The 11,466-nt window shown below is 35.6% G+C and overlaps 1 protein-coding gene across 2 annotated transcripts in view; it reads left to right on the top strand.

The window, feature by feature from the left end:
* SAMSN1 (SAM domain, SH3 domain and nuclear localization signals 1) overlaps positions 1-11,226 on the top strand; it is a 173,431-nt gene extending 162,205 nt beyond the window's left edge. For both annotated transcript variants that reach the window (XM_090287340.1, XM_090287411.1), the window contains one exon: positions 10,366-11,226. In XM_090287340.1, the coding sequence (XP_090143466.1) occupies positions 10,366-10,562 (197 nt within the window). In that variant the 3' untranslated portion in view covers positions 10,563-11,226. The remainder of the gene's footprint in view (positions 1-10,365) is intronic.
* Positions 11,227-11,466: the final 240 nt, after the last annotated feature.

Below are 11,466 nucleotides of genomic sequence, written 5' to 3' on the forward strand. Positions count from 1 at the left end.
CTTGTTCTTCTTTTCCCACATTTAGAAACACTGTGATGTGTCTTAAAAGTGTGTCTATGAAAATATGTACTGTTGTCCTTGGGGAAAATGGGTGATGGAAATATCTTGTTTTCCCTTTAGTGCAGGGATGATTAAATTTTAAATTGAAAGAAAAAAACTTAGTAACTGAATAAGTAAACTGTACTAGATTCTGTATATATTTTAGGTACTTGCAACCTTCATTTGCAGGGCTCACTGAGGAGGAAGGGGGAAATGTGGGCTGTGTTCCAGGCTGTTGGCACCAGCTGTGGTAACAGCAGCCCCTTATTGCTCAACTATCCCCAGTTGTGCCTTCCTGTCTGCCTACCTGCCCAAAAAGATGCAGGGCAAATGGCAAGGCCCAGCCAGAAGCCTGGAACACGAGCCACCAGCAGGGGAGATTTGTAGTTATGCCAAGCAGCAGTCCAGCAGTTGGCCTGATAGTGTGCCAGGGTAGCCTGGTGCCCTAGCCCCTGACATGTGTACTTGGTGTTTCCAACCTGCTTGCCATATGATTTAAATCTAGATTCAAGAACGTACATACATCTTTTAAAAAGAGATATGCTAACCATCCACATACACAGAGCAGAGAAGGCACATAGGCATTTTACTCTTCTGTATTTACAAATATACATTTAGTATTTGTTTCTAGTCATAACTGTTTGGCCTTATGCAATTTAATTTCTTCAAATTTCTTTTTGGTTTTACCCTTAAGACATAATTTATGACAGATGCCATATTTTATGTAATACAAAAAAAGTAAAATAAAATACAAACATTCTACTCTTCTACCAGAGAACAATTCCCAGAGAAAGGAATTCGCAGAATTTTCACGTCAGTCACCTAGGAAATTTGCTTGCGGCACTCCTGTACTTGTTATATTGCCCTGTGATTGTGTACGAGGCATAGCTTTGTGATCCTTACCCTATGAAAAAAGACTGAATCCACTATTACCATGGGCTTTCCCAAAGCCCCTAGTTCTGTGATTTGCATTAAGAGAATTGTTAATGAATGCTTGTAGAATTAATAAATGCCAAGTGAGGTAGTGAAGGCATTGTCAAGTAGTAAGCAAAACTTTTTTGTTGCAATACTTCAAGTCCCCTGCAGCCCCACCTCACACATATAAGTTCTTGTAGCAGGCAGGTGAGTGTTGGCGTGCATCGTCAAGATTTGTTTTATGTATGTGTTAACCACATGTCTGTGCTAGAATGTAAATAAGTAATTTCTAGAGGGCAACAACGTAAAAACTGTCAAAGGTTAAAGTGTGCGTACTTAAAAATATATATTTTATTTATTTATTTTTAGAGAGAGGGGAAGGGGGTGAGAAAGAGAGGGAGAGAAACTTCAACTTGAGAAAGAAACATTGATCAGCCGCCTCCTGTACACGCCCTAATTGGGAATGAACCCGCAGCTCAGGCATGTGCCCTGACCCAGAATCAAACCTTTAGCTTTGCAGGACAATGCCCAGCCAACTGAGCTACACCACCTAGGGCAAATGTGAATACTTTTATATCTAGAAATTCCAGTTCTTAGAATTTGTTTAATTCAACCTCAACATACAAATGTATAAATATAGTATCTAAAACTGGTGTTTTTAGTTAAAAACTAAAATCAATATAAACTTTCAGCATTAATTCATTTAAATAAATTAAGATATGCACAAATAATGAAGCAGTATGAAGATGTTAAAAGAGTTAAATACTGAAATGAAAAGATGTTCAAAACATATTAAATAGTAAAAGCAAATTGTGGATTGGTAAAATGCAGGGTAATCCTGTTTTGTTCAAATAATAATAATTTTTAAAACAAAGAACTTACATTAATTTTTACCATATCAAGTAAATAGAATTAATTTAACCTACAAGAAATATGAACTCAATTTCCCAAGGTCCCTAATTAAGCAATATAAAAATGACAGTTTTTAATATTATTTGGTCATTTTCAGAGTAGTCAGTCCAACGTGACAACTCAGCTGAGGGTAAATACTTCCTGGGACCAAGCCTTCCACGGGGATGTGTGGTTGGGCTGAGTGGCAGCCTAATGGTGCTGTCTGTGCTGGTGCCTCTAGGCCCTTACAGAAGCAGACAGCACAGAGAAGTGGAGGTTGCTGTGGCTGTGAGCAAAAAGGTTTACTCCCCTGTACGCCTCTCATTAGAGGGCAGGCTAGAATGCTGGAATAAAAAGAGATATGTGCAAAGAAAGCGATACAACAGTAACTGGTTGGTTTTCCATAAAGATTCCTGCTCTTCACTTGTGGTTGTTATTGCACAGGGTGTGTCAGTATTCAAATGAAATGAATACCAAATATTCATTATCGTTAGAAAATTAAAGTGTTCAGGGGATTTGAGGATGTACTTAAGATAAAATTGAAATGTCTAAGTGTTGGACCATATTGTCTACTGAATGTCCCTCCATGGACATTACTGCCTCTGGACTAATAAATACAGCCGTAGTTATCTGTAGAAGACTGACTTTTGGTTTGAATCACTCAAATGTGGCTACAACATGAGGCTGAGGTTTTGAGCCATCTTAAGATATCCCTGGTTCTTCCTCTATAGAGATGGTACCAGGATAGAGAAAGAGAGAATTCATAGCTGAGAAGTATCTCCATTTGTGTGCCAGCAAAATTCCTTATTTGATCTTCAGTTCATATTTCCTTTAATTAATCTAAATACCATGTTCTCTTTATTAAGAAATTGTTTATTGGGTACTTTTGTTGGCCAGACATGTTCTTATGCCCTCTAAATTGTATTATTTTATAATACTTGCCCCAAAGAAATAGAGGCTTTATACCTATGGCAAACAACACGCTAAAATCAATATTCTGCATATCTGAGTATGAAACCTGATAAAGTCAAGCAAAAACTAGTAGTTTACATTTTTAGTGGACCCTTAACTTCCTCAGATGTGAATATAGGACAGATTTCTCTCCTTAAGTTATGAGAAATTTTTACCAGAATTAGGATTTAGTTTGATTTCCTTTAAGCTTTCTTTATATTTAGTATAATTAAGATTGCCTATATTTAATTAAGTGTAACAACTCCAATATAATTATTATATGAATAATTATATCAGCTGTCTTGTTTTAATCACCATGCTATTTTTTATCTCAATTGATGACTATCTTAAACTAGTGAACCATAGACTTTATACAATTTCATTAAAAAGTTGATGAGAATAAAATATCTTAATATTCAAATTAATCTTTATGACAAAATATTTTCTAAATATTTTTTCTTAAAATATTTTTTTATTTTAATTACATAGAGTACAAAACAACTTTTGGATGTTTCCCTGACTTTTTATTATACCTGCTGTTAGCAGGAAGCAGAACAGACATCTTTTCCAAATTAGTTAATAATCTCTAATACAATCAGATATAAAAATGAATAGCCTTTGGAATGTTTGCGAAAAGTTCAGGAGCTGTACTGAAAATTATATCATTTTAATTTTTATTAAAATAGAATATAAAACAATGTAGATGATCTGAGTAAGATAGAGGAAATCTATCTAAAATTTTAATTCTTTCATGAATTACATGCATGTGTGTATATATTTTTACATAATTTTTATATAGAATACATAAATTAGATATCATTTTTATTCTTAAAACATTACAAACATTTTGGTATAAAAAAGGTGGCGAGTGTGTAATTTTGGAAGCAAACTGTTTCTTATTCCAGTGTTACTTACCTGGTTAGCTCAGATGATTAGAGTATGGAATAAAACTGATAAGGGTTATAGTTTCCATTACTAGGTAGGTCAGTTAGCTTTACTCTCTTCCATGGTCACATGAAAGGGCTAAATGACTTAGAAAGAAAATGTGGTTGCATTACTGTGAATTCATTCTCTCTGCTGGAAAAACCACCCATAACACAAGTTCTAGATTTATGCCAATCTGTAAGTCATTAGTGTCAGTGTGAAAAAAAAAAAAAAAAGCCCAAATGAAAAATCCTGACCCTTAAAATACAAAAGTTTAATGCTGTATAGCTTTCATTTCCCTAATGTAACATAAGGACCTACCCTTTCCTTTTATAGTTACAGTTGAGGGGCTCCAGCTGATCACCTGCCTGAAATTAGTGCAAACCTGGTGGGAAGCACTTGGGGAGGCATAGTCATGTTTTCACTTCACTAGGAAATCATTTAGCAAATTACTGCTGTTCTGTAAATTACTGTGCTGCATAACTTTCATACTGAGAAACTATTTCCTTTCTCCATAAAAACTGCAGATAAAAGGTTTCAACAATAAATAACCTGTATTTAAAACAAACCAATTCCTAGAATTTGGAGAACACGATATAGTGTTTCTCGGATGGGAATAAAAACAAATACATTTTATTACTAATATTAAAAAATGACATTCTCTATTAAAGTTAGATTTTCCCTTATTTTGTTTATATTGTTACTCTTTGAGATAAATGCATAAAGGCTTCTGAGGGTAAAATAACAAGCTAAGTACTTTTTTTTTTTAAAGAAAATAGCTAATTTTGGAAATCAGAGTACGTTAAGCCTAAATTTTATATCTTGAAGAGAACTCCACAGCCAGTAATCAACCTAATTGAACACAGTGTTGGAAGCAGTTTTTACTGTGCCAAGTCCTGTTTAGATGTCAGTCTGAAGGGCAGTAACTCAGTAATTTAAATTTTGTGTTGAGGTGATAGGCTCCAATATAATTTAGGGAAATAGGGCCTTAGCCCCAAAACCATTCTAATAGGATCAATGCTGATGCAGCAGAAAGTGTACAAAAGGACCAATTCCTTAGGTCTTTTCCAGGAAAACTTGGATAGTGGATCACAGACCTGGCTCATTTCATTTCCATGGCAATTAAGACAGACAGGCAGAAGCGGAAGACAGCTTTTCCTCAGACAATAAGGTCCCACTTCAGAGCTGCTCTTTTACACACACACACCAAAGGGAGGAAGGCTTGGAGACAAAAGTAAAACGGATACTCCTAAAGACTAATGAATATTAAGTAGATTTGCCCAAACCTAAAGGTTCTTATGACTAGTAAAGAGAAAATGGTTCAAGGTAGCTAAAATTTTTAAATAACAATTACAACAGATGCATATTAAAATTAAATCTCCTTACACCTAAAACTAGCTACAACATCACTAGATTTTAAAATCTGATAATTGAATCCATAGTTAAATAAAGTTGCATCATATCTGGAGAAGATTTGGAAAATGGCATAAATGTGGTTTCATTGTTGCAAATAAATACTTTGAGGAAAAGGTTGAAAGAACTTTTATGATTCATTTTGAAGATAAGTAGAGTTAAGAAATGATTTTTTATCATTTTTTCCAGCCTTTTTCAACTTGTGTTCCTTGTTTAAACCGCAGAATACAGAAAATAATTTGGCACAACTTTTTCAACTCTTCCATGTATGGGACATAAGTAGTACCATTCTAGATCCATTGAAGAGAAGTTAATATATAACATATAAGAATGCTTTAGGGAAACAGGGCTCAATTCTTTCTTGTAACAAAGATTGATAACAAGTAGATACATAGTGGACCATAAACTAATGTTGGCAAGTTACCTGGAGCCTACAAAATTCATTTAAAAAGCAGATGTGTAGACAGGATAAAGGGAGGATTTCCTAAATATAAATTACTTCGCATTATAAGAGTCTATTGAGAAAAATTACACAACTTCCTTCTCCCAAGGATTTTGAAGGTGGGATTTAGCTTCTTCTGACTAGAATAGGATTAAGTACATAGCATCTGGAGGCAGAGGTCTTTTTCCACCTGCAAAGTATGTGTTTGGTTCTTCCAGTCTTAGCTATTCAAGTGTCCAAGTTGGGGAAGCCCTGAGGTTAGAAGGGGAAAGAACAAAACATGCTGATATACCTAAGAAGTGGTGGGCTAAAAGCCACCTCTTCTCTGAGGACCCATCTAATAACACGGAGAAATACCTATTTACTAGTGTCAGGGAAGGGAAAGAAAGAAACTTTACAGTAACAGAAAGAATGCTGATGCTAAAGATTTTTTTTTAAAATATGTTTTATTGATTATGCTGTTACAGTTGTCCCAATTTCCTTTCCCTCTGCTCCCCTCCACCCAGTGACCCCCCCTCCCTCCAGTTGCCCCCCCCTTTTAGTCCATGTCCATTGGTTGTGCATATAGTTCTTCTCAACCTCTTCCTGTCTACTCCACTCCTTCCTACTATGCTTCTTAATTCCTGTACCATCTCCCTCCTTTCCGCCTTCCCCCTCTGCTGCCCTCCCCCCAATATGTTCCCCATACCTATAGTTCTTTTTTCACTCTCATTGCCTACTTAGTTTGCCTTTGTTTCAATTCCCTAGCTTCTGTTGTTGGCTCTTGTGATGCAGTTTTCATTTTAATGTTCATAGTTTTGATCCTCCTTCTTCTAAACCAGTCCCTTTAACATTTCATATAATAGTGGTTTGGATCTAATGAACTCCTTCAGTTTTACTTTGTCCTGGAAGCACTTTCTCTGCCCTTCTATTCTGAATGACAGTTTTGCTGGATGGAGTATTTGTGGCTGTAGGTTTTTGGTTTTCATTACTTTGAATATTTCTTGCCAGCCCCTTCTTGCCTGCAGGGTCTCCTTTAAGAAATCAGCTGACAGTCTGATTGGGACCTCTTTGTACATAATTCTTTTCTTCTCTCTTGCTGCTTTTAAGATTCTCTCTTTATCTTTAATTTTTGACAATTTGATTATAATGTGTCTTGGAGTGGTCTCTCTGGGTCCAGTTTTTCTGGAACTCTCTGTGCTTCCTGGACCTGTAAGACTATTTCCTTCCCCAAGTTTGGGAAGTTCTGCTTCATTATTTTTTCACATAATTTTTCCATTTCTAGTTCTTCTTCTTCACCCTCTGGCAATCCTATTTTTCGAATGCTTGTTCACTTATAGCTGTCCCAGAGGTTTCTAAGCCTCTCCTCACTTTCCTTACTTTTTTTTTCCTCTTTCTGAACTGGTTGACTGTTTGTTCCTTCCCTATGTTCCGGTTTGTTGATTTGATCTCTGGATTTTATTTTCTCACTACTTGTCTTGTATGTGTTTTTGTTCGTTTCAGTATGAGTAGCTTTCATTCCTTCCCTGTCTTGTTCCAAATCTTTAGTTAATTCTGTAAGCCACCTTATAACTATAGCTCTGAATTGAGCCTCTAAAAGGTTTCTATTTGTTCATCTGTCAGGTCCCACATCTGCTGCCTGGTGAGCTACATCACTGGGATTTCAATTATGGTCTGCTTCATTCTAACAGACTGTGTTTAGCTTTGCTTCCTGGGTGGGCTATAGGAGGTGTAGCCCCGTGCACTCATCACTACCCAGCGACCAGCAGCCATAGGCTGTGGCGCTTTTTGTGCGGGCGTGGGTCCAAGATGGATTCGTGCTGTTACTCTCTGCTGAGAGACCAAGATCCATCCTCCTGCCCTCTGGGCCTCACAGTCCAAGGCAATGGGAGGGTTGCCTTTCCTGGCATTGGAATCATGAGCTACAGGGTCTCAACTGCAGCCGGGATTGCTCCCCTGGCATTTTTCGCAGTACTGCTGCTATTCCTGCTGCTACCACAGACAGGACCATGGTTTCTCACCCCTCCTACCCATTTGGACAAGCACCGCTGGTTTATAACTTCATACGTTGGGCTTCCATGTAGTTTCATTTTCTGGAATTTCTAATTATCTTTTGTTTTGAGGTAGTTGTATTCCTTCTTAGTTGTAGAGGGAGACCAAGGGTGTCAGTCTAAGCCTCCATCTTGGCTGGAAGTCACTAAAGAATTTTTGAGCAAAGTAAAATTTCAAAGGGCTACTTAGGTTCTTTAGAAATATCTTTTGTTACAGCTCTAATATTAATTTTTTCTTAAAAAATGCCAATTGAATCTAGAATACTGCTTTGATGACACAATTACCAAAGGAAACATAAGTGATCGTTATTCAAACCTACAAAAATATAGAAGACAAACAAATAAGGCAGACTCAATGGAAGTGGCGATAGTTTACTATCTAAAAGCAACCTGGTTTCTGTATCTATTTTTCTGATGAATGCACACATAGGACAGTTCTGAATACTATAAGGTCTTTTTTTACTACTATATTCTTTTTAAAAAATTACAGTTCACAGCCCTGGCTGCTGTGGCTCAGTGAATTGAGCATCGGCCTGTGAGCCAAGTGTCGCTGGTTCAATTCTCAGTAAGGGCACATGACTAGGTTGCACATCAGGTCCCCAGTTGGGGGCGCGAGTGAGAGGCAACCACACAGTGATGTTTCTCTCCCTCTCTTTCTCCTTTCCCCTCTCTCTACAAATAAATAAATAAGCAAATATATATATAGAAATAAATTATTTTAAAAAATTACAGTTTTTTTTCAATATTATTTTGTACTAGTTTCAGATATACAGCGTAGTAGTTAGACAATCATATACTTTACAAAGTGTTCCCCTGATAGTTCCAGTACCGAACTGGCACCATACTTAGTTATTACAATATCACTGACCAGATTTCCTATGCTATACTTCACATCCCCATGACTACCTTTATGAGTTAAATTCCAAGTAATTGAAGTTCCCCCATGCATTGTTGCCCATAGGGATCTTTTACTCATTAATCCACATTATCATGATTCTATTGTAGAACTGTTCACAAAGGTTACTATTAGTGTGGAGTGTAAATTTAAACTACAAATGACTTTTTCTAATGTTACAGTTTTATTATTTTTATTTTTTTAATTTTTATTGTATTATTTTTCCATTATGACTTAGTCCCCTTATTGCCCCCTCCCTTGCAATCACCACACTGTTGTCCATGTCCATGAGTCCTTTTTCCTTCTTTCTTGATCTCTCCACCCCCTTATCTCCTTCCCCATAGCTGCCATCCTGCTTTCTATCTATGAGCCGGTCTCTATTTTGTTTGTTAGTGCAGTTTGTTCATTAGAGTCCACATATAAGTGAAAACATACAGTATTTGTCTTTATCTGACTGGCTTATTTCACTTAGCTTAATGCTCTCTAAGGTCCATCCACACTGTAGCAAAGGGTAAACTTTTCTTCTTTTTTTATGATCAAGTAGTATCCCATTGTGTAAATGTCCTATAGTTGTTTTATCCACTCATCTACTGATAGGCACTTCAGCTGCTTCCATATTTTGGTGATTGTAAATAATGCTGTAATGAATATAGGGGTGCTTATATTCTTGCAAATTAGTGTTTTGGATTTCTTTGCATATATTCTCAGAAGTGTGGTCACTGGGTAAAAGGCAGATTCATTTTAAATTTTTTGAGGTATCTCCATACCACTTTCCATAGTGGTTGTGCTGATATGCATTCCCACCAATAGTACAAAAGGGTTTCCTTTCTCCACATCCTCGCCAGCACTTGTTGTTTGTTGATTTACTGATGATGGCCCTTCTGACAGGTGTGAGATGATATCTCATTGTGGTTTTAATTTACATTTCTCTGATGATTAGTGATGTTGAGCAACTTTTCATATGTCTACTGGCCATCTGTATGTTCTCTTTAGAGAAGTGTCTGTTCAGGTCCTTTGCCTATATATTTTTAGAGAGCCCAGAAATAAACCCATGCCTTTATAGTCAATTGATATTCAACAGAGGAAGCAAACACATACAATGGGCTAAAGATAGTTTATTCAATAAATGGTATTGGGAAAATTGGACAGATATGTGCAGAAAAATGAAACTAGATCACCTTTTCACACCACACACAATAATAAATTCAAAATGGATTAGAGACTTAAATATTAGACCCAAAACTATAAAAATCCTAGAAGAAAACATAGGCAATAAAATCTCAGACATTGCTCATAGCAATATTTGATCAGATAGATCTCTCCAGGCAAGGGGAAAAATATGAGACTACATTAAACTAAAAACTTTTTGCTCAGCAAATGAGACCATCAACAAAATAAAAAGAGAGCCCACAGAATGGGAGAAGATATTTGCCAATATGTGTAATAAGGGGTTAATATCCAAATTTTATAAAGAATTTTCAAAACTCAACATCTAATGTTTCTTTAAGGAGTATTTGGACAAGACATCAGTCATACTGTGGATACAATCTGCTTTCTTTGGCAACTTATCATCAATATAAAATGAGAGTCCATATTGATTTTTGCTTATGCAAGCAGTTCACATGAATTCCATGAAACTGCAAGTGAGCAGCAAAGGGCAAACTTTGTCTCCTAAGGAAACAGTGGCTTGAATTTGAGTGTAAATACTTCTTTTATAATAAACAAATATACAAATACATTGTTTACTTACAGAAGTTTCAATTGTAATAAAGTCAAGGTTGGAACCATTAAAATAGTTCAAAGATAAATGAATACATGAATAAAACTTCGCTTTGTCTAACTGCTGCCCTCTTTTTCATTTACAGCTATTCAAGAGCAAGAAAATGAATCTATGTCCCTATCCTTAAGCTCAGACATCTTAAATAAGTCACAGCTAGATGACTGCCCAAGAGACTCTGGTTGCTATATCTCATCAGAAAATTCAGATAATGGCAAAGATCTGGAGTCTGAAAATCTGTCTGACATGGTACAGAAGATTACTATCACAGAAACAAGTGACTGAACACACATTCTAAACTCTGGATCTATAGCTGCATTCTATTTTAACTCTTCTTGAGCTAAAAGAACAAATAAGGAAGGAAGTGAAGTATTTGTAAATGCAACCTAAATTTAAAATGTTTTAATATGTATGATTCTACATAAAAGTTTATATCTCTAAAATTCCTTATTGTAAATATTATATATTTATATTTTAAATGCTACATGTTAATGTTTTATGTGTGTGTATTAGGAAAGGTCTAGTACTAATCTTTGGTATGTGTGATAGAAGCTTTATTTGGCTTTATTTTTTAAGTGCAAAATGATAAATTCTGCAAAGATCCCCTCCTTTCTTCATACATGCCAGTTTTGAATTTATGTCTATTATTAAATGAATAGCAGTGGAGACTGTGTCTGTTTAACCAAGTTTCCAAGCAGCATTTACACTCATTTGTATACTTACTGGAAAAGAGTGAGTTGGAGACATTTTTATCCTAATCCACAGTGGAGTTTTAGTAATTTTTTGTTGATGTATTCACTGTTATCTGGTATAAAAACATAGACAATATATTGTCAATTCTGATTTAGTAAAACTAATTGTAATAATTGTACAGATGTTTTACCTTTAAGTGCAAATAATTTTAATTTTGAAATGCCCTAATTTTAAAAATAAAAAAATACTATATTCATTTGGTATTTTTCAGACTAGTATTACTTACAGTATATTCATGTTAGACATTTAAGGAAAATATCTCCTACCAGGCAAGGTTTTATAGTAAGTTCTCTCTCTTACTCTCATATCTGTATAATACAAAATTATTTATATATTTTTTCTAAAATCAATTACCTCACCTCAATTTGTCTCCCGAGCCCCAGATCTACGTTACTTAACTTCCTGAATACTTCTATGTATTAGTACAGCTTACGTT

The sequence above is a fragment of the Furipterus horrens genome, unplaced genomic scaffold (assembly GCF_987537825.1).
Source record: "Furipterus horrens unplaced genomic scaffold, mFurHor1.1.pri manual_scaffold_1, whole genome shotgun sequence".
Lineage (NCBI taxonomy): Eukaryota > Metazoa > Chordata > Mammalia > Chiroptera > Furipteridae > Furipterus > Furipterus horrens.